Below are 24,828 nucleotides of genomic sequence, written 5' to 3'. Positions count from 1 at the left end.
GTTTTTTATTTTTTTTATTTTTTTTTGCTGCATAACAAGCTATTTCAGCACCACAGCCTTCAACAGAAAGCTTATATCTCTGTTTGATGAAAGTGACTCTGGGCAGTTGATAGTGGAATCGTTAGAGAAGGCAGAACTGATATATCAGTTGAGTGGAGTAAAGGCATATCGAATGCATGATACTAATATGTTTGTCTGGTGGTATATATGCTGTATATCAGCAATAAGGTGAGAAGAAACGTGCGAACATCAATTATATACAGAAAATGTTGTACAGAACTTTTGCTTTGAACCCCTTTATTGCATAGAAGCAATTTGCAGTACGCTACTTTCAGCCAGGCAAAACGGTCCAGGTCTTCTTGGTAGAACTACACAGACTTACAGGTTCGTTTGACAGCATATCAGATCAGTACCTTTATTGCTGGATTGCCTGAACATGTGGAAGAGTTCTTACAAGTATTCTCTTAAATCGAAGACCTAGATTTGCCAAATTTGCATCAGAAATGAGGATAGTTGAGTGACTATAATGCATGATCAAACAGATTGCTACAAGAACACGGTACTCAGTTTTTGAGGCAATATATTGGCACAATGTCACAACAAAACAGCCTTGACTGCTCCAGCTAACACAACTTACACTTATAAGGTTTACGTTAAGGGTATGGACGCAGCATTTGTGCCTGATACTGCAGTTTTCAATCCATATATATCAGATGATGTTGTCTTGGTCAAGAATCCACATAGAAGGTGTATGTTGCAGTCCAGCAAGGGTACAGTAACAAAAATCAAGAGATTACACTCGGTCTTTATTAATAGAATACCATGCCACATAAAGGTTGTGCGTCCAGGATGCAGGGAGGACTGTTCCATCAATAACCATGTGGCTTCCTCAGATGATGAAGCCGAAATTATGTATAAAAGATTGGATGAGGAAGATTCTTTAGAGAGTGATGCACCTGACAATCCAGGAAAGGATGCGTTAAGTTGCATATCCAAAGAGAGCACTATAGAAGAGGTACCTGAGAGAGTATCATTAAAACAGAGCATCAGACAAAAACAGCCTTCCCCATATTGCAATTTGTGTCATGTTGAAATCAAGGAGGAGTGTCACAAGCATGTGCAAAAGTGACCAAGTGTGCATGTTCTCATTGGACACCTCTTGGGGTACAAGAATGCACTTGCCCAAGTGTAATAAGGATGACTCTCGAGTCATTTAGCAGTGGTGTACTGAACCATTTGAGAAACAAAAAGTTCTGTTCACTTCTTTTCCCCCTCCTCTAGAAAAAAATGGTTTTATTTATTTTTTGTTTCATCTTTTACTTTCTTCTTATTTACTTTTATATTTTTGGTCCAACATTAGCCTCACATGTATAATAAACTATGGGGAGGAGGGAGTCTGAATTATGGTCACCTTAGGTTATCCATGCACATCACTTTAGGAAGTAGGGACTTTGTTGTCCTTTGTCTCCTGATATAGCAGAAAGCATAAGTTAATATTTATCATAATAAATATCTTTAAAATTTAAATTTATTTAGAAAAGAAATAGAGCTGGATATTAATAGCAAATATATTTAAACTAAAAATGCTATCATCTTTTCAATTACAGAGAAATTACCATGATGAATGGGGATACACTAGAATTTGATAAACTACTCCATAATTATGGTGAGTGATATATTTTAAACAAATATTTTTTTTTTGAGAATTATTATTGACCAAATAATCATGATTTTTGTATTTTCAGGAAAGAGTTATAAAAACAAGTTACCACCAAAAGTGAATCAAAATATCATTCTTGAATATATGCATTATTACGATTATTAACATGTATTTCAATTCTGTAGAGGCTATGGTAACATTTTCACTAATGTCCTTAGAAAGGCATGAACCCTCCCCCCTCATAATCTATATATATAAAAGCGAAAATGTATGTATGTATGTGTGTTCACTTTTTCTGTATGTCCACAAAAGGATTTTTTTCGGCGGCTTCTCGAAGCTAATTTTTATTTTTTATTTCGGACTATTAGTCTCCTCTTTATTAGTTGTTGTTTTTGGATCTTTTTCTTGGTTCACAACGTTTCGGCCAACTTCCTCTGGCCTTCGTCAGGTGGTAACCGCGACGGATAGGAACTTCGAATCTCCTAACTGCATTCTCAGCCATCACTGCCATCCGTAGTTGTTGTCGTCTCACCACATTTTTGACCAATTGACCTCTGGCACGCTTTGGGTGGGATTGAAATCGCTATCTTCAGACAATGTTCATCTGGAACCGTAGAGATTCAACGTCTCTATCAACTGCGCCACGGGCCCCAAAGGGCGATCAAGGTTGGATTCTTTGATCTTATAAATCCACGTTTATTTATTATCTGATCTTCCATAGTCGGGTCCGTACCGATTGGTATATATATATATATTATTCCTTAATTGGAATTCATTTTTTGAGATGAGCATTATATATTAATTTTTATTTTTTATTTCGGACTATTAGTCTCATCTTTATTAGTTGTTGTTTTTGGATCTTTTTCTTGGTTCACAATAAAATAAAAATTAATATATAATGCTCATCTCAAAAAATGAATTCCAATTAAGGAATAATATATATATATACTTCTCGAAGCTGTCGCTCATTTTTCAAACTTTTTATATAACGTTGAAATCATAATATCTACGAGTTACAAACGGAGGTCGCCCGTCTATTTAATTTGCCCGACTCTGAAACGTTAAATATTCAACATTTTGGGATCGCCGCATGTTAGTTTCGTTTTTTGGTATAAAAAATGCGAACCTTGATTCGAATAACTGGCGCCAATGGTCTCTAGAAAGCGATCTAACGTTTGGTCAATGTCGGCATACCATCGTCATATCTGATGGTTGCTTTCATTTTAAGACGATACACTCCCCTAATAAACGGGGGGAGTTGTTTTTCCCCAAAGTTAGGTAAAAACAAACAAACTGGATCATTGACCTCATTAAAAACTGTCCTGCAGAAAATCTTAACTGCTGAATAGCTATTGCTTACGTTGTCGTCGTCGTAATGCTCGCACAAAATGTTAACTCTACGACTTCTGTGCGGGCATCTGTCAATTTTGTTCTTACTTAAATAAATTCAAACATCTTTCAGTAACTCATTCTGGTAGGCTGAACGGTTAACGGTTCATGTTTTTTTCACATTTTTTTCCAACTTCGCCTCAGGGCTTCGGGTTCGATCCTACCAACTTACCAAAACTTTTTTACCACCCCTCCCAGTTTCTTTTTAATTTAAGAGCACACACACCTTTAAACACCCGGGCAACGCCGGGTACCCCTGCTAGTCTATATATATAAAAGCGTAAATGTATGTGTGTTTGTATGTCTGCTAAAAACTTTCGACAGACTGAACAAAAATTCACAAACTTGGTCTCATATGAAAGCCCCATCCTTCGCCCGACAAATATCGAAAAATTGGCCAAAAACGTTAATTTTTTTCACCCTGAAATCAGAACTTTTCTACAGGGGGGGGAGGGGGTCAGCATAAACCGTCCTCTCATGATGAGATCGGTTCTACGCATGCGTCAGACGACATCATCACCTGATTTAGTTTAAATATTTGAAGAACGGACACAATTTCATGTACGTCGTGTTAGCTCAGTTGGTTAGAGTGTTGGGTCATTATCTAAATGTTTTGGGTTCGAATCGTGGTGTGAGATGTCTTTTTTTTTTTTTCGATTTTTTTTAAATTTTAATATTGAAGCAGGGTTATTTAAGCCATTTTTCATGTAACGTTCGTTTTTCTGTTTTTTTTTTACTTCGCTTATTCTTAGGTTTTCATTAACACCCCCACCCCGACCGACCACATACACCCAAAAACACCCGGGTACCCACCGATTTTTTAAATTTTAATATCGAAACAGGCTTATTTAAGCCCTTTTCCACGTGTTTTTTTTTGGGGGGTTTTTATTTTTCAGATTTTTTAAAGCAGTTTTAACGTTCATTTTTCTGTTTTCTTTTTTGTTTTTGTTTTTTTGATTTTTACATTTAGCATTGTTAGTTTTTTTTGTGTTTTTTTTTTCGATGTTTTGATTATCCACCGCCTGGGTACCCCCCGCTTTATTTTTAGATAAGTTTTAACGTTCGTTTTTCTGTTTTCTTTTTTGTTTTTTTTTTACTTCACTTATTCTTTGGTTTTCATTAACACCCCCCAACCCCGACCGACCACACACACCTACAAACACTCGGGCAACGCCGGGTCCCCCCCCCCCCCGCTAGTCTAATAGATAAAAGCGAAAATGTGTGTATGTGAGTATGTTTATATGTCCGCTAAAAACTTTCAACAGACACAAAAACAAATTCACAAATTTGGATTCATATTAAAGCCCGACCCTCCGGATGACAAATATCGAATTTTTGGCCCAAACGATCCACTCTAAGTGGGTCAGCTGAGCATTTTTCTGAAGGGGGGGGGGCAAAAAAGTGACATTTTAACGTTAAACATTATGTAAATCTTATACTTTTAAATCGATTCTATTGTTAAAAAAATGCTGAGTCATATCACGTAATCTTGATGTCAGCATGCTTTAATGGCGACGTTTGTATGGTTAAAATAAGAGACTCTTTATAGTTAATATCGTACAAATTAAAAGATTTACTGTTAGTATTGTACAAATTAAAATATTAACTTACACGTTATGAAAACGTATCCAAAGTTATTAGCGGGTTAAAAATAGTAAAATCCGACACTAAAACGAAAAATAACGAGCAAAAATATCAATTACAAATTTTAAATATGTGTTGTATATTCACCGTCCTTGCAAAGGTAAAATTATTTCATATACATGCTGTAAATTATCTACCCTAGGTAAGATACAATTATTTCATACTTCTAATACCTGTCCTAGTTGGTAAAATATTCTTTTTCGTGAAATAGCAAATGATACATAGACATTAAAAATTCCTCACTCCTAAGAATAACAAATATATTCAAAATCAAATTTAATTTTCTCATTGTTTATACGGTCCCGAGCAACGCCGGGTAGCCCCGCTAGTTATAAATGAAATAGGGTAGACTAGATTCTCAAAGCCCTAATTAAGGCAACTAGTTTAAGAAAAGAAAAACTTGTAAATAACTTAGCTCTTTAACACCTAGAAACTATGAGCACCTATATAGACACACAAAGATAAACAAAATTACATTCACAGCGTTTAGTAACATGATTACCGATTGTGCGATTTCTTTTAAAAAATGCTGATATGTGCATCCCTTTTCTCTAAATAATGGGTTACAGTATAAAGACATATACAATTTGAGTACAGAATCAGAAAGTAATATAATTTTTCATATGAATACCAAGTTCTATCAAAATTGCTCCAAAACTAAAAAATGATGAAAAAGTTACTGGTATTGGTGAATTGGTCCCTGATTTCAAGTATTTTATTCATATAATGATATTAATTTTGAACCCCGAATTTCAGAATTTCAAATTCTTATAACTAGGGATATTTGCATAATTAAAGCAGTTTTGAACATCATTTACTGAGCTCTATGGTTAAACAACAATAATCTCCTTCGATAAGGTATGGCATAAGGGCCTACTTCACAAGATTTCCAGCTACGGTATTACTGGAAATGTTTTATCACTCATTAAATCATTTCTCTCTGATAGGTTCATAAGAGTAGTAGTTGATGGGCAGAAATCAGAGGCCCACAGTATTAATGCTGGAGTCCCCCAGGGGTCCATCCTGGGCCCAACTCTCTTCCTGATCTACATCAATGATCTCCCAAAACACATACTTAAATAATTCGTTGACACCTATGCTGATGACACGACCATCTATGGCAACACATCAAAGGCCGTAAATGACAAAGTTCTCTCTGATTCTCTCTCCTCTTATCTTCAGCGCGTGATATAATGGGGGAAGAGGTGGCTGGTCACTTTTAATGCATCCAAAACCAAGCAACCATCATCAACGCTCTAATCCCCATCTGGCATCAATTGAAATGGATGGCTCTCGTCTTGGGGAGGCTCCATGTTTTGACAAGCTTCTGGGATTGACCTTTACTCCTGATCTGAAATGGAACACATACATTAAATCTGTTGCCAGGGACGCTGGGAAAATGGTGGGATCCTTCTACCGCTCCAGAAAATATCTCACTACTAATGCAATTCTCTATCTGTATAAAAGCCAAGTACGTCCAAAGATGGAGTACTGCTGCCACATCTGGGCAGGAGCTGCTAAAAACAGTCTATCCTGCCTTGACAGAGTACAAAATAGACTTCGTGGTTTAGTGAGGGATGCCCTTTTCTCTTCTCTGCAACCTCTCTCCTCTCCCACAGAAGAGACGTTGCGAGCCTGTCTTTGTTTATCGTTATTTCCATGGCAGGTGCTCGTCTGAGCTCCAATCCCTCATCCCCCCCCCTTACCAATCTTTCACGAGAAACACCCGTCTGGCTGAAACTACTGTCAATAATTTTCCCCACTCTTTATCTGTGCCTAAATCCAAACGTAGATTCCATGAGCAAAGCTTCTTTCTGAGAACTGCACGCCAGTGGAACTCTCTGTCGCTTGCCTGTTTCCCACCTGACTACAACTTGGATGTCTTCAAGTCGAACATAAACAAACTCCTGACAAACCATCCCCTTCAGTAAGACACTCTATCAAAACCCCCAATACTAATGATTACAACAATACTATCTCATTGATTACTGTACACGCAATAACCCTTATCCCTGAGTGGCCTTCAGGCCTTGATAAGTGGTGACCCCCCCCCCCCCCAAAAAAAAAATAAATAAAATAATCTAAGATACACAAGTTAACTGGGAATGCTATTCTTCATTTCTGTGTTCTGGTCTAAACGTTCCCTAACTTTGTAATGTAACCATGTAGCTTTACTGCTCTGTAGGCAATAAAATAGACTTCATACAGATCAGGCAATCTTGAGGAATAATCTTTGTGAGCTCAACGAGAAGTTCAACTTGCTTAACAACAGCATTGTACTTGGCCTTTTGGCCAGGAACAAAGTGTAGTATCTGTTCTGATGCTACACTTCACCTTTTCTGACCTCGGTGAGTGGAGGAGAAATCGTTCATGACTGAGACAATTTTTATTTTTGTTCTTATTCAGAGTCCCTTTTTTGAGGAGCTGGCTTTTCCCCACATTAAAAACCGACCTTGTGTTTCTCATGGGGAGGCAAGTAAATAGGAACAATAGCAGCAGTAAAAATTCAACCTTGAATTGAAAACAATTAAATTCAGCACAGCTGTGGAGTTGATAATCCAATTGCTCTACTCTGACTTTTAAAGCTCTGACTCTAATTCCAGAAATCTTCTTCCATACTTATATTTCTTTTTTATATACTTTATGTTACCTTTTTTTTTTTTTTATGCAGGAATCACCACATTATCAAGGCCAAGAGGCCACTCAAGGATAAGGGTTAAAGAGTGTACAGTAGAAATTGGACAATATAGTAATCATTAGTAATGAAAATTCGGTGAATTTGATAACTTATATGGAACAGCTCATCAAGAACTTATTTACATTAGACTTGAACACAACCTATAGCATTTTTCTATGAACACAAGTTTTTTTTTGTTTATTAATAATTTTTTAATAATAATCAGTTCCTTCACTTTTATTGTTCTTCAGTATTTCTGTTGTGGAGTGATTTATTGAAATAAAATATAAGAAAAGGACATTATTGAAAAATATGCAATAAAAACGAACAAAATTATACAGATAAAAATAGCACAATTAGCACTTTTAATAACAAAATTAAAAATAAAAGTTTTTATTTCATTTGAAATTTTATAAGAAATATATTTATGAAATTATAAAAATATTTTTTTTTTAATTTTAAAAATAAAAGTTTTTTATTTGAATTCATATGATAAATATGTTTCTGAAAGTATAAAAATAAAATTATTCAAATCAAAATAACAAAATTTAAAACATCATAAAAAAGTATTCAATACATAATATTCCCAAAATAGTATAAAAAGATTTTAAAAAGTGTTTTCAATAATTATTTTAAAAAAAGAATGCAGAAAGTGTTTTCAATAATTCTTTTAAAAAAAAAACTAATTTCAATAATTCTTAATTAAAATGAAACCGAAAAAAATTTCAATGATTTTTAAATAATAAAAAAAAAAAAAGAACTATCAGAAAAATGCAAGAAAAAAAAGAGTACATGCACTGGGGAGATATAAGCGTGAGAGAAAAAAGCAATGGAACTGGTTTGCCTTGTCACTACTTCCAGTAGAAGCCATGCCGGAAGCTAGGAAGTATGTTAGCTGACTATAATCGAGTGATATATGATGAAAAAATGGTCCCAGATGAAAAAATATTGTCTTTTTCAAAAGAAAAGATGATGACTTAATGATGACACAAAGAATCTCATATTTCTTGGGTTGAGGTCATTTTTCATCAAGTATCATTTGTTTCTTGATTTTTCAACAACTTTAATTACTATAACAATGTATTTGCTCTTACACCGATTCCATAGCCTTGCTCTTTTTAAGAGAAAAGTTAGCAACTTACTTTAATTTAACTCAGACAGAGCATATTACCACTGAAGCATCAGGGGTTACTGGGCAAGGATTAAGGAAACTTAAGTTGGAAGTTGGGCAGTGAAATGCTTGTTGGTCCCGTGACAAAGGAGGGATTGCACCTAATAATTTATTCCTGTTCATCCGTTCGCACTTTTCTCAATGACCACGGCGTGGACTTTTTTTAAATTTTGCACAAACATTAGTCATGGTGAAAGTAAATTTTTGCCAGAACAGATTTTCTGGGGTAACTCTGGTTGCTTCCTTAGGAGGCATTATAGAGATAAATTTGCCTCAAAATTGTTCATTTGTTCACACTTTTCTCAATAACCATGCCTTGAATTAAAAAAAAAAAATTGGCACAAACATTAGTCATGATAAGAGTAAATTTTTCAGTCATCGAGGGGGACCCTGCACGCTTGCCTTGTTCACAATTCATTTAATTTCTGAATTTTTATACAATTATCGAAACAGGGAGTAGGAAAAAGACTTCTAAAGCACACAATCTGAAAAGAGAAGCTATCACAGTAAAAAATTTTGTTGGGACAGGGGAACCTCTACAGTAAAGGGGTGTGATTTTGCTGCTAGTTGGGTCGGTTGTAGGTATTTTCATTTCACTTAATAGAATTTCTTTCTCAATGCACATGAACCAACCCATAATCACAATCTTACAAAGATTAAACATTATGTAATCATAATATTCAGATTAAAAAGGTGCCAATACATACAATTATTGGCCCATTATACCCATATGCTTGTAGCATCTTTATATATATATAATTATTTACTATGATAATTATTAAATATCTACAGACACTAGTTTTTCATCCTTTCGGGAATCATCAGTGCAGGATGTCACGATTAACGCTAGTCGAGAGATTCGAACCCCGGCAACAGAAGTCATGTCTGGCTTTATTAGCAAGGACCCAAACCATTCGGCTACTGTCAACCGTGTGAGATACAGTTGAAATTTAAACATTTATTCTTATTAAATGTTTTTAACGTCAGTCAGAGTGATCTAATCATTATATGACGATCTGCGCATATGAGCTAAGTTGACTGACTTTATTACAACTGAAAGTGCTCAACAAGTTTCTTAAAGGGACTGACATTATTATTATTTACTATAATAATTATTAAATATAGCAAAACAAATGGCATACTTGGAATCAGCAAATTCCTGCTGTTTTAGCCTTGTTTTATTAAATGATTAAAAGTTTGTTTTTTTATTATAATTCAAGGGAAAATCTCTTATTTCTTAAATTGTATATAAAAGCTGAACTCTTAATCAGAATCAAGCTCTGTCTGCAGTGTATTCACTAATCAGTAGAATTTGGACTTTTTTATTAATTGGTCCGTGTCACAAAATCACATGTTTTTGTCATAAAAATGGACAAAATTATCATTTCTCTGGCTTTTCTTTAATGACTAGCAGGGCTACCCAGCATTGCTTGGGATCGTATAAAACAATGAGAAAAATTAAGTTACTTTTGAACATACCTATTATTCTTAGGATAGAGGAATTTTTTATGTTAATGTATCATTTGCTACCTCGACAAAAGAATACTTTACCTATCCTAGGACGGGTATTACACATGCATAAAATAATTGTATCTTCCCTAGGATAGGTAATTTACAGCACGTATATGAAGCAATTTTATCTTTGCTAGGACGGGTAATGTACGACACATATTTAAAATAATTTTACCTACCCTCGGATGGGTAATGTAAATAGATATATGAAACAATTTAACATTTCAGTGAAATTCCATTTTTTTATTTGGTTTTTGTTTTGGAATTCAGAAAAGGTGTTCAATCCTCAATATGGATGATACTAAGAATACAATTGTGAATTATTCAAGAGTTCTACCTACTCATGGATGATGGAATCAATAGCATGCTACTTCAGTAGATTAAATAAATGGTTTTATTTAAAATTCCATATAGATTTCTGAGTTCAACAGAAAGATTCTCGAATTCGACAAGATATACCTGAAGAAGGTTAGATGTTACGTCATCCGAAAGATTGTGAGAATAACACTCAAGACATGAACAGTAGTTCAAATAATTCAAATTAAAACATATAAGTTGATACTTTCAGTATGAAAATTAGGTATTATAGATTAACACTCTTTCTTAAATCACTTTTCCCTGCTCCCTCTCCTTCCAAAGAAAACATTCTACTTTTTTAGGTGATTATGTGGGCACACCTTGAAAATCTTGGAGGAAGAAGAAAAAAAGCAAACAATAATTTAGAAGTTAAAGTGAGGGATCAGTTTCCCATATGAATTTAATGTGATGCCTACCCCTAACAATAGAGAAGCCAGACAATCACAGACACTAAAGACTCTCACATACATGAACACTTATATGTACCCACAACAAACTGTAGATAAATGCAACAAACATTACTACATAATGTTACGTTACACAAATTCAATAGACATGTAAATACAGGAACATTAGACGACACAAGTAAACACACAAAGATGCAACTATTATAGCAATCCTACTTATGACATATTGCGATTTGATGCCATGACCAAGATATATTTAACAAATGAGTATTGTATTTTTTTTTATTTTTATCCAAATTGATGAAATTAAATTGAAGATTTGAACAAAAATGTTCATTCATAATTCAAAGTAAAGGTTTTTATTTTTTTATAGCTTTAATACTGTATTTTCATTTTTAAAAATAAAAAATGTTATCTATATGCATTGATAACTCTATTAAGTTTCATTTGTTTGTGAATGTTTTTGTTATAAAATTGAAAATATTTTATTAATGATTTTATATTCCAATTTACAGATTACGATAATCAAAAATGTCTAAAAACCATTGAGAAAGAAAATCAACTGAGTGAAGGTAGGTCAATCAAAATAGGAATTGCAAGATTTTATAACACTTAACAATTGCTTTTCATGAGTTTAAAATTTTTATGAATGACTGCCAAGTTAAAATTGTATGAATACTGCCAAGTGCCCATTAGAAGTTGATAAATCTGTATACATATGTACCACACTACTTTATGGGATTAATCTTCCTATTTTAAAAGGGAATTCTTACATAAGTAAAAATACCTTTTTATTCTGTACCTGTTGTGAGAAAGTTATAATTTATCTCTACCAAAGTTTGTTGGAATTATTTAGTCAGACGCATTACCATTTGTTACTACATATGTGTATTCATTTAGCCTTTCTCTAATTCACAAAGAATGATTTTCTGATATAACATATTTGATGACTGCTAATCCTTCATTTTATGTACATGAAGTAAAGAGAAAGTTTATCCTGAGAAGAAAGTTGTAGTTGAATGGAGAACATGTGAAATGCAAGTTTAGATACTGAATGAGGGAGCATTCAGTTAGCACATCCACTTCATGAAATTTGGAAAAAGAGTGAAAGAAATTGAAAGACACAGTGAGTAAAATATTGGAAAACTCTCAGAAAGAAGAATGTTCATTTGACTAGTTTGTGGAAAAGCAACTCAATCTTTTATAACATTTGTAAGCATCCACTACACAAAATATGCAGTGGAATTAACAAGAAGTTTAACAAATGATAATCAGTTTGTGTACAAGAATTGTAAAATAATGGAGACAAATGGGAACTCAAATGTGTAGAAAATATGTTTGGATGACAAAACTATTGAGGTTGTAGAGAAGTTTTAATACCTTAAAGTAAAGGAAATGGATGGTGCTCATATGATTCCAAGAATCGGAGGTGGGTGAAGCAAATTTAAAGAACTTCTGTTATTATTAATCAGCAGAATGTTAGCATTGTCTACCAAAGAAAAAGTCTATCAGACATATGTATGTAATATGATTATATATGGAAGTGAAACCTGAGCAGTGAGGATTGAATGTTGTATAAAAATGATATGAGAATGATACAACGGTAAAGATAGGCTTAGATTTAATTAACTCAGATGATTAAATATTTAAAAGAATGTGCAAAACATGAAACTTTGTAGCTTCGTCACATTAAAAGAGTGAATAAGAGTTCTTGGGTTAATAGGTGTAGAACAGTTGAAGTAGTAGTGTCAGCTCATAAAGCCAAAGAAAACATCAGATGGTGGTGGTGGTGAAGAAGATGAAGAAGAAGAGATAGTTTACTTTGATAATTTCTAAAGCTCACACAATGCATAATTAGGATACTGAAAATACACTTGATCCAAACTAAGTTGCTTTTTCTTTCTTTTTTTTTTTTTTAAACATTTGCAATCTACATATATTAAATACTGAACTGCTCTTTATCGTGATACTTATGAAGTAATACTGTAAAAATTTAGAAATAACATGGTCCTGGCTAAGACCTTAAACTGTAGCCAATGATGATGCTTCAATTTAGAAATTTGGAAAGTGTGATGTGCCCCTCAGTTGTTATTATTCCCACTCCTGTTATAAAATAAATTAGCCTAAAAACGATTCATATACAAATTGTGTAGCTTTGTCATAAAATGACCCAACAAGAGTTAGCATGTTTGTGTTGAAAAAGAAAAGAAAAAAATATTTTTAAAAGTGCTGAAAGTTGTATATTCTTAAAGTGATCTTTGGTGGACATATGCACTCTTCAAGTGCTTTTATTTCTTATCCATTGTTGAATCATTATCAAATGATAAATTAACTTTATTATTCCATGTCTTATATTTTCTGTTGTTTTTTTTAGAAATAAAAAAAGAAATTCAAATGCTTGAGGCATCCATTACTCAACTTCAAGAGACGATTTCTACCGTGGACGAATCTGTAAAGCATGTGCATAAACAGTTTACTCTCAACCGAGACAGGTGTAAAAGGTAAAATAACAACATTGCTAAAAACATTTAAAGAATGCCAAGAAAAAAAACAACAGAATTTAAGTTAAATAATTGACTGAAAAATTAGCTGATCATTAACAATCACACCCACTTTTAAAAAATACTTATCTCAGGTTTACTTCACCTCCTAGAATCTTTGTGCATTTCAATAACAAACAAGTTTTGTTGTTGTTGTTGTTTTTAATTAAAAATGTTTAATTATTACAAAATACTATGATAATCTTTACGTGTAGAAGTGTAAAGAAAGATTTAGTACAGTAAATTTCCATTTATTTAAAGTTAAAAATTAAGAGAGTAGTGGTTTTAGATAGTTGTTACCTCCTCTCCATCTCATGGGGATGGGTTCGGTCTTTTATGTTTTTATATGTATGTTATAAAGAAAGAATAAAACGCCAAAGAGATTTTTAAAAGCCAATGCCATTTGTTTAATGTTTCTTTATTGGTAACATTTATCCTTATATCAGTCAGTGGAGGAGAAATCCTTCACAACTGAGACAATTTTTATTTTTGTTCCTTTTCTCCACGTTAAAAAACGACCCTGGTGGAGGAGGTTATTTTCATGGCAGGTGCTCGTCTGAACTCCAATCCCTGGTCCCCCCTCGCCAATCTTTCACGAAAAACACCCGTCTAGCTGAATCCACTGTGAAAAATTTCCCCCACTCTATATCTGTGCCTAAATCAAAACGCGGATTCCATGAACAAAGCTTCTTTCTTAGAACTGCACGCCTGTGGAACTCTGTTCCGTCTGCCTGCTTCCCTCCGGACTACAACTTGGATGTCTTCAAGTCTAATGTTAACAAATTCTTAATGAACCGCCCCCTTAAGTAAACACTCCATCAAATCTCCACACTAACGTAATGTACTTGCAATAACCCTTATCCCTGAGTGGCTTCCGGGCCTTGATAAGTGGTGATCACTGTGTAAAAAAAAAAAAAAAAAAAAAAACTCTGTCCCGTGGGGAGGCATTGTAAATAGGAACATTTATCCTTATATTATTACGCTTATTACTCCGTCCGTTATCATGCTGTGCATCCCTTAAAAGGGAAAGTGGAATATTTCGAATGGTGTCGCTGTTGAGGCAAAGCTAATAAAAAATGATTTGTCTTTCTTGGCCTTTTTGGCTAAGATCAAAGTGTAGTATCTGTTCTTCAGGTGCTACATTTCAATTTCTTCTCTCTCAGCGGAAGAGAAATCCTTTACGACTAAGACAATTTTTTCTCCACGTTAAAAAAACGACCTTGGTGTCTAAATCCGTCCCGTGGGGAGGCATTGTGAATAGGTATTATGTTTAATGTAACAAAGTTTTAATATTAAAAAAGTGACTGGAAAAAGTTATTTCTGATTTAATTACAAAATGCCCTGGAAGTGTTACTCCTGATTAATTATAAAATGCCATGGAAAATGTCCGTTCTGATTATTTTTTCTTTGTTTACTTGCCTCCCCACAAGGGCGGAATTGGATATGAGGTCAGTTAAAAATTTAGGGGGACACCAGCTCCCCAAAAGGGGCTCTCTGCTCAATAACAAAAAACAGAATTGTATCAGTAATGAAAGATTTCTCCTCCATTAACCAAGACCAAAAAATGGGGGGATTTAAGTCACTGGAATGCTGAAACTGATAGTACACTCAGACATTCATGTTGAAGCAATGGTTACCTAATTCCTAATAGTGTTAATGTTTTTAGGTATTACTTTCGAAAAGCTGCTGAAACAGTTTATGATTTAAACATTACTTTATTTCAAGTATATTTTAAGCAGTGGGTTACGGGATATGAAGTCAGTCCAAGAAATTACTCAAACCGTTTACGATTTAAACATTACATTATTTTTCATGTATATTTTTAACAGTGGGATGGGGGATATTAAATCAGTCCCGAAAATGGGTGAACCCCTTTACACATTACACATTGCTTTATTTAATGTATATTTTAACATTGGGGTGGGAAATATGAAGTTGGTTCCGGAAATGGCGGCAACCATTTACGTCTTGGACATTACATTATTTCATGTATATTTTTAGCAGTGGGTTTGGAATATTAAGTCGGTCCCGGAAATGGCTGAAACAGTTTACTATTTAGACATTACATTATTTCATGTATATTTTTAGCAGTGGGTTTGGGATATAAAGTCGGTCCCGGAAATAGCTGAAACAGTTTACTATTTAGACATTACATTATTTCATGCATATTTTTAGCAGTGGGTTTGGAATATAAAGTCAGTTCCAGAAATGGCTGAAACAGTTTACTATTTAGACATTACATTATTTCATGTATATTTTTAGCAGTGGGTTTGGAATATAAAGTCAGTCCTGGAAATGGCTGAAACAGTTTACTATTTAGACATTACATTATTTCATGTATATTTTTAGCAGTGGGTTTGGGATATAAAGTCAGTCCCAGAAATGGCTGAAACAGTTTACAATTAAAACATTACTGTATTTAATGTATATTTTCAACAGTGGGGTGGCGGACATGAAGTCAGTCCAGGGATTGAATGAGATGTGCAAATATATACTATCTGAAAGCGTCGCCCAGTATTGAATGAGATAGGTGGAAAACATATAGTAGCAAAATACCCAGTGTCGCCCAGGATCGAATGAGATAGGTGAATGATATATATTAGCAGAATATGCAGCGTCACCCGGGATTGGATAAGATAGGTGAAACATATATACTATGAGCATACCCAGAATTTATTGATTTGTTTGTAATGAAATAATCAGCCCAGGCAATATTTCAAAGTTATTATTTAAGTAAGGGGGAGCGACATAGTGGGTTAAAGTTATGAAAATTATTGTCGAAATTAGTAACATATCCAAGAATTATGAAAAATGATGAAATGTGAGTTACTTGATTGGTGTGTTTGTAATGATATAATAAGCCCAGACAATATATCAAATATATTATATAAGTAGGAGGGAGAGGCATAATGTGGGTTTTTAAGTATAAAAATTATTGTCGAAATTAGTAACATATCCAGAATTATGAACAAAGATTAAATGTGAGTTAATCGAGTGTGTGTTTATAATAAAATAATCAGCCCAGGAAATATATCAAAGTAATTATGTAATAAAGAAAGGGCGATAAGGATGGTTTAAATTATGAAAAATAATTGTCAAAATTAGTAACATATCCAAGAATTATGAAAAATGATATGTTATTTAATGCATTAGTGTGTTTGCAATGAAATAACCAGACCGGACAATATATCAAAGTTATTATTTTAGTAAGTGGGGCGATGATGTGGGTTAAAATGATGAAAAATGATTGTCAACATAAGTAATATATCCAAGAATTATGAAAAATGACGAAATGTGAGTTAATTGTTTGGTATGTTTGAAATAAAATAATCATCCCAGATAATATATCAAAGTTATTATGTTTGTAGTGGGTGGTTGATAATGTGGGTTAAAAATATTAAAAATAATTGTCGAAATGTGTAACATATCAAAGAATTAAGAAAAATGATGAAGTGTGAGTTAATTGATAGTTATGTTTTTTTTATGAAATAATCAGCCCAGAAAATATATCAAAGTATTTTTTTAGTAAGAGAGGCCGACAAGGATGGTTTAAATTATAAAACATTATTGTCGCAATTAATAAAATATCCAATAATTACGAAAAATGATGAAATGTGATTTAATTGATTGGTGTGTTTACAATAAAATAATCAGCCTAGACAATATATCAAAGTTATTATATAAGTAAAGGGGAAGAAGATAAGGAGGGCTTAAATTATGAAAAATTATTGTCGAAATTAGTAACATATCCAAGAATTACGAAAAAATGATGAAATATTAGTTAATAGATTGGTGTGTTTGTAAGGAAATAATCAGCTGAGACAATATATCAAAGTTATTATTTAGTATAGAGGGAAGGGCAAAAATGATGGTTAAAATTATGAAAAATGATTGTCGAAATAAGTAACATATCCAAGAATTATGAAAAATGATTAAATGTGAATTCATGCATTAGTGTGTTTGTAATAAAATAATAAGCCCAGATAATATTTCAAAGTTATTATTTTATTAAGAGAGGGCGATAATGTGGGTATAAATTATGAAAAATTATTGTTGAAATTAGTAACATACACAAGAATTATGAAAAATGATGAAATGGAGGTTAATTGATTAGTGTGTGTAATGAAATAATCAACCCAGCAAATGTATCAAAGTTATTATTTTAGTAAGGTTGGACGACAACGTTCGTTAAAATTATAAAAAAATATTGTCGAAATTAGTAACATATCCAAGAATTATGAAAAATGATGAAATATGAGTTGATTGATGTATGTGTTTGTAATGAAATAATCAGCCTAGAAAATATATCAAAGTTATTATTTTACTAAGGTGTGCGATATGGTGAGTTTAAATGATGAAAAATTATTGTCAAAATTAGTACCATATCCAAGAATTATTAAAAATAAAAATGATGAAATGTGAGTTAATTAATAGTTGTGTTTTTTATAAAATAATCAGCCGATACAATATATCAAATTTACTATTTTAGTAAAGGGAGAGGCGATAATGTGGGTTGAAATTATGCAAAATTAGTGTTGAACATAGTAACATATTCAATAATTATGAAAAATGATAAATATGAGTTAATTGACCGGTGTGTTTGTAATGAAATAATCAGCCCATGAAATATATCAAAGTTATTATTTTAGTAAGGGGACAGTACAGTTTTAATAAAAAAAAAAAAACTAGCATATGATTGTGCTTTCATTTATGCTGAATAGAACGCTCACAGCATGCCCAACAACAATATATTGCATGGGGAAAATGCTGCTGTGGAATTTCCACAGGTCTCGCTAGTGAAAGTTATTGTTGAGATGGAGAATATAATAGTAGAGAAAAGAGAGGATGTGAATTTTACCTGAAGCTACAGAAATCCAATCAGCTCATTCCTGTTCATGGAGTGGACAGAATGTGAGGATTGACGAACACCATTGCTATGATACAATACTACCACAGGAACCTTAATTGCATCTGCATAAGATGATGACAACTATTTGCATTTTTCTTTTTTGAAAATTTATTTTCCTGGTCATTTAATAGTGGAGGTAACAGGTCAACATTTCTTGTTAATGTATCAGCCTGCCTGTTCCTTTACCACTATTATCAGCATTATTATTATTATTATTATTATTATTATTATTTTATTATTATTATTTTTACATAGGCATTACCACTTTTCAAGGCCAAGAGACCACTCAAGGATAAGGGTTAAAGAGTGTACAGTAGACAATTGGACAATAAAGTAATCGTTAGTAATGGAAATTCGAAATACTTAATGGGGCGATTAATCAGAAATTTGTTTATGTTGGACTTGAAGACATCCAAGTTGTAGTCAGGTGGGAAACAGGCAAACAGAAGAGAATTCCACAGGCGTGCACTTCTCAGAAAGAAGCTTTGTTCATGGAATCTACGTTTTGATTTAGGCACAGATAAAGAGTGGGAGACTTACTGACAGTGGTTTTAGCTAGATGGGTGTTTATCATGAGATTGGTGAGGGGGACCAGAGATTGGAGCTCGAACGAGCACTTGCCATGGAAATAACGATAAAACAAAGACAGGCTCGCAACGTCTCTTCTGTGGGAGAGAGGTTGCAGGGAAGAGAAAAGGGCATTCCCCACTAAGCCACAAAGTCTATTTTGTACTTTGTCAAGGCAGGATAGGCTGTTTTTAGAAGCTCCAGCCCAGATGTGGCAGCAGTACTCCATCTTTGGACATACTTGGCTTTTATACAGATAGAGAATTGCATCAGTAGTGAGACATCTTCTAGAGCGGTAGAAGGATCCTACCATTTTCCCAGCGGCCTGGGCAACAGACTTGATATACGTGTTCCATTTCAGATCAGGAGTAAAGGTCAAACCCAGGAGCTTGTCAAAACATGAAGCCTCCCCAAGACGAGAGCCATCCATTTCAATTGATGCTAGATGAGGGACAGAGCGTTGATGATGTAAAGATAGGAGCTTGGTTGTAGATGCATTAAAAGTAACCAGCCACCTCTTCCCTCACTGTACCATGTGCTCAAGATCAGAGAACAGGGAATCAGAGAGAGCTTTGTCATTTACGGCCTTTGATGTGTTGCCATAGATGGTCGTGTCATCAGCATAGATGTCAACGAATTATTTAAGTATGTGTTTTGGAAGATCATTGATGTAGATCAGGAAGAGAGTTGGGCCCAGGATGGACCCCTGGGGGACTTCAGCATTAATACTGTGGGCCTCTGATTTCTGCCCATCAACCACTACTCTTATGAGCCTATCAGAGAGAAATGATTTAATTATTGAGAAAACATTTCCAGTTATACCATAGCTGGAAATCTTGTGAAGTAGGCCCTTATGCCATACCTTATCAAAGACCTTTGATATGTCAAAAGCAATTGCCCTAGAAAGGAAGCCTTTGTCAAGAGATTCACTATGGGATATAACTGTTAGCACATCAGCTGTAGATCTAGCAGAACGAAAACCATATGCATGTCACTAAGGAGGTTATTTCTGCTGAGGTGTTTGACTACTTCTTTATTTAATATGGATTCCAGTAACTTACTCATGGCACACAAGAGACTTATTGATCTGTACTGAGAGGTGGATGACTTATCACCTGAGTTCTTAAATACAGGGCATACTGACAAGGTTTTCCAGTGTGTTGGAAAGCACTTCTCCATAAGGCAACGCTTAAACAGTTTTGTAAGTATGGGAGCAAGTTCTGGTCAAAGCTTTTTCAACACTATAATTGGAATGCCGTCCGGACCAGTTGTTTTACTGGAATCAAGGTTCTTGATTAGCTTGACGACCTCACGCACAGATATTTGTATGTTGGATTGTGTATTGTCTGTTGTAGGAGGAAATACGGGAAGTTGATGACCTTCGTCATAGAGGGTAGAATTAGCTGCAAAGTTCTTGGCAAATAGTTTGGCCTTGTCTGATGCTGATGAGATGACCTCAGGTCTATTGATGTTGGTTGGGATAGAACGCACGCTTCTGTTCAGGATCCTGTTGCATTGTGTCTGCCTGTTCTGTTCGTTGTGTCAATGTTAAAGAAGGGGTTCATAGCAGTTAAAGAAAATGGAAACAAGCTAAACTTTGATTGGTTGGAATGGCATCCTGTATTGAAAATCTTAGCACTTTTTTTCATCAGTTCCAGATAATTCACCTTATAGTAAGGTTGTTTGCTTTTTTATGGGGAGAGAGGGGGTTATTACTTCAAAGTAACATATTTGTTTTTGCCTTTTTAAAAAGACTCAGGAAGCCTTTTAAAGAAAGAACTTAAAAAAAAACAAAGGTTTTCTTTTTAATAAGGGTACAAAGTCCACAAAAAAGGAAAGTTATGTTTTTAAACCAAAAATTATTAGAAAAAGAAAACTAAAATGATTTTTGTTTTTACTGAGTCACCATTAACATGAACGGCACCCATGTAAACGGGTGTACACGCTTCGTGTTTGTGATTAGAATTTCATGTATGTACTATTAATAAAAGTACACATACAAAAAAAATCTGAAAACTTATTGAAGACACCTCATACATTTCATCTTTTTCAATTTACTTGCCTGGGTGCCCAGCATTGCCCAAGTGTTTGGAGGTATGTGTTGAGCAAAAACAAAAAATAAAAGTTGTAGTAGGCATACAGGCTCGAACTCGTGATGCAAAGGCGGAAAAGGAAGTGGAAGTGTGTGAAAGGGTGTTGGTTCAGCAAAAAAAAAAGGAAAATTGCAAACACACAAAAAAAAAAAATAGTAATAAGCAGGCTCATCCTGTAACGCGCCAGAGGAAAAAGAGGTAAAAAAAAAAAAAAAAACAGTCTTATCGATGTGCTTACCGCAGTTGTGACGTCACGGGCGGTCAAAATAACACCTTTTATGCGATATCGTTGACGCAAAGTTTGAATGACTTGCAAAAAATGTCAGTGAAAAAAACGACCCTCCTTGTAGAAAAGTGCCCAGTTGAGAGTGAAGGAATTAATGTTTTTGGCCAATTTTTCGATATTTGGCATCCAAAGGGTCGAGCTTTAAAAGGATACCAATCTCGTGAAAATCCGTCACTTCTGTCAAAAGTTTTAGGCAGATATGATGATTGCAACGTCTTGTCAGACGAGTGCCACTCCCTCAGACATTTAAAATCCATGAGCCCAAATGCCTGAGGGAGTATCTATACAAATATGATGTTACAGAATCTTAGCTTTGTACGACAGCTAAGTCTCTCTCTTGGTTCAAAATGTTGAGATCCAGCAACAAGCAAGAGCAAGATAGCCAGCAACAAATTAAACTGCAGACCAGCTTAATGCGGGTAATGGTCTTCCGCTTTATGGTTTTTTAAATCAGAGATTTGCTTCTCCTAGAAAGGTTGCCTTCACCACGGCTTACGGGAGCCCTCTCCACCCCAATACACATACACACAAATATACACAGTGCTAGTTGGCCGTTGACCCAGAAAAAGAGTTCATTCGCCCTTTGGAAGGTCTTGTTTTTAATCCTTCAGGGAGACTAGCCGCCCTCCTCACCAAACAAGTCTGGTGGGAGAACCAGTTTAGTCGCCGGTGACCCGACCATAAGGCAGGTAGTACTGGGTTACATGGTACCAGTAGCATATGACATGACCTGACACATAGGCAGATATACAAACATACATACATACATACATACAAACAGACAGGTGAGATTTATATAATAGATTACATTTATTGGTACTTGTACAGTTTAATCAAGACATTAAAAAATGAAAATATCGAAAAAAGGTTATATTGCATGTATTCGTTATGGAACGAAGTTCTCTGAAAAAAAATTTCACTTAATTTAATCAAGTAGTTTTTCTTTTACAGCGAAAAAACAATTTGTTATGATGCCAAGCAAAAGGTTCGATTTTTAGGGAGAAAAACTAGTAATAAAGATAGGGAGGGAGTGTCGGCATTTTAACTGGAGTTATCTCCCCGTGGTGTGTTCAACAAATTCAAAATGGCTGACTTCAATGTGCTCTCATAAAAACGTGTTTTTCAGCTGTAAAAAAAAACCTACTCGATCAAATTAAATGAAATTTTTTTAGGAGATCTTCAGTCCAAAACGGATACATAAAATGCAAACTTTTTTCAATATTTTCATTTTTTAATGTCTTGATCAAACTGTACAAGTATCCATTTATTCCAACTGCTTCTCTCAAATATACGCAGAAGGTGACAAACACTTGACTCTCCTATAGTTATCTCCTCCCATGTCACTCACATTCACTAAGTTATTTTCTTAAGAGGCATACTTAATATTAAGTCACCGTTTACTTTTTCATTTTTTAACTCTTACTATTTCCTATATATTACACTAGATTTTAAGAATAAATAATAAACACTCAAATGCAATTATATTCTACCTGGTATCCTGACTATATCTGAGGAATAACAGAATATTGGAATGGTTGTATTTCAGCAGTGCCATATGCCTATTAAAAAAAAGGTTCAGCTTTGGAAAAAGATAGGTATCTGCAGGGAAATTGGTTTCGACTGCTTAATGGTATTTGTAAAAGTACTATTATTAATAAAAAAAATAACATCAAGTCTAAATGACAGAAAATTATGAGAATCTTCTTTTTAATTTTGTGGAGTCTGTGTTTGCGCCGGATCGTTTAAGGTTGCGCATGGAATTTCTTGGGTTAATCTGCTTTCCCAGGCAACACCGAGACATGGATTAGCTAGTGTAATAAAAAAAATGATCTTCATTTACGACTTGTCACATTCTTGAACAGATTTTGTTCATGTTAAAAATGTAGCTTTCTTCTCATTAATAATGATTATTAAAATAAAAACATTTTTCGTGCCTTGATATTCTTGATTTTTGTTTTTATGAACATATCGTATAGTTTTTCTCATTTATAAATTTAATAAAATTCCTTTCTTGTTTGTAGCCTGAAAAGCACATCATCCTTCCTAACAGAGCATGCTAGCACAATGGCTAAGAAGCTTGAAGCACTTAGATCTACGTGTAAGCATGATGAGTAAGTTAATTTAATTGTTTTCATCTGTCGTAACATTTTGAGAGAATTATAAATGTGAACATGCATTTCTATAACTTCTATAACTGGTTATCTCCATCTTTCAAGTGTATTTAAGCTATTACATTAACTCATTCAAAGTCTATCAGTTTGACTGATATTGCTGGTTTTGTTTTATTTGGAGTTGCAAAGGAAATTGAGCAAGCAAAATGAGTTATTGCTTATTAAGCCACTACCTTTCTTTCTCTTCCCATTTACTTCTTTTTTTCTCTTTACTTTCTTTTCTCATGCTAATATTAAGGTTCACAAAACGTAGAAATGGGAGGTACAAAAAACAATGGTTTAATAATATGTCCATATAAACAGGTTAGATGACCAAATTACAATCAAACAAATGTTGATTAATCAATCAGAAAGCTTTCAATGTGTTTCAACTAGTGTTGGGGCGGTTAATTGGAATCGGAAAAATCAGAACTTTTGATGGTATCAGAATCAAAAAATCTGTCAATTTTCTAATGCCAAAAACAATTCTTTTAATTATCATTTTTTATTTGATTTTGTTTAAAATAAAATCTCCCACTGCTGGTAATAATGATAAAAAAAATAAATATTTATTGATTTTAAACCACCAGTAAAACTAAAGCCTATATATTATCTCTCACAAATGTTTATTTTTACATGTAAGAAAATATTTGCATATTTAACATGTGTTTTTATGGTAATTAGGAAAAATATTAACACTATAATTTAATATTTAGAGATTTATAAAGAATCAGAATCGGTAATTGTATTGGAATCAGGAATTCAGTAAGGAATTGGTAATAGTATTGGAATTGGGGAAACTATTGGAATTTTCCCATTACTAGTTTCAACACAACGCTACAAAAAAACTACATTCCAAAGATTTATTTTTAAAATTTACATTTTTATTAAATTAGGCTTTTTACACATGATCAAAATTATAAGACCAGAGACAAAAATTCTATTAAATTCTACAAAAAGTGTATGAAAACATTCAACAATCAAACTTAATAATGAGTTCTACCTCCACTGCTTTTGATGACTTCAAAAATTCTTTGAGGCATGCTAGAAATAAGGGTTTCCATTAAGGTGCGGGGGATCTTGCTCCAGTTTCTGAGGATGACTTTACGAAGTTCATTTTTTGTTGAATATTGTTTGCCATTTCGATAAACCTCTCTTGTCATTCATCCTCAAACATTTTCAGTTGTGTTCAAGTCTGATGAGCATGCAGGATGTCCCAAGAGATGGACTCTATTTTCTTGTAGAAAGCTCAAAGTCCGTCTTACAGTGTGGATTGCAGCATTATCCTGTTAGAATAACTATCCATCCCCACACAAGCGATGACTCTCCATCATCAAAGATGCTTTTTGTAGCATGCTAAGATAACCAGCTGCTGTCTGACAACCCTGCACCACCCAATGCTCAATCGTCCCTCTGTAAGAAAAGGCACCCCATACCATTACGAACCCTCCACCACTATGATGTGT

General features: G+C 33.9%; 1 protein-coding gene and 1 pseudogene across 2 annotated transcripts in view; both read left to right on the top strand.

Moving 5' to 3' along the window:
* Positions 1–24,828, top strand: part of LOC145284916 (uncharacterized) — a 106,439-nt gene that overhangs the window by 8,325 nt on the left and 73,286 nt on the right. For both annotated transcript variants that reach the window (XM_080134010.1, XM_080134011.1), the window contains exons 3-6: positions 1,608–1,666; positions 11,333–11,389; positions 13,192–13,318; positions 23,234–23,323. In XM_080134010.1, coding sequence (XP_079990136.1) covers positions 1,618–1,666; positions 11,333–11,389; positions 13,192–13,318; positions 23,234–23,323 — 323 coding nt within the window. In that variant the 5' untranslated portion in view covers positions 1,608–1,617. The remainder of the gene's footprint in view (positions 1–1,607; positions 1,667–11,332; positions 11,390–13,191; positions 13,319–23,233; positions 23,324–24,828) is intronic.
* LOC145285357 (U2 spliceosomal RNA) lies at positions 14,439–14,587 on the top strand (annotated as a pseudogene).

This window comes from Euprymna scolopes, chromosome 9 (genome assembly GCF_053919585.1).
Source record: "Euprymna scolopes isolate OS-2025 chromosome 9, ASM5391958v1, whole genome shotgun sequence".
Taxonomy (NCBI): domain Eukaryota; kingdom Metazoa; phylum Mollusca; class Cephalopoda; order Sepiida; family Sepiolidae; genus Euprymna; species Euprymna scolopes.
This window is presented reverse-complemented; position numbering and strand designations above follow the sequence as displayed.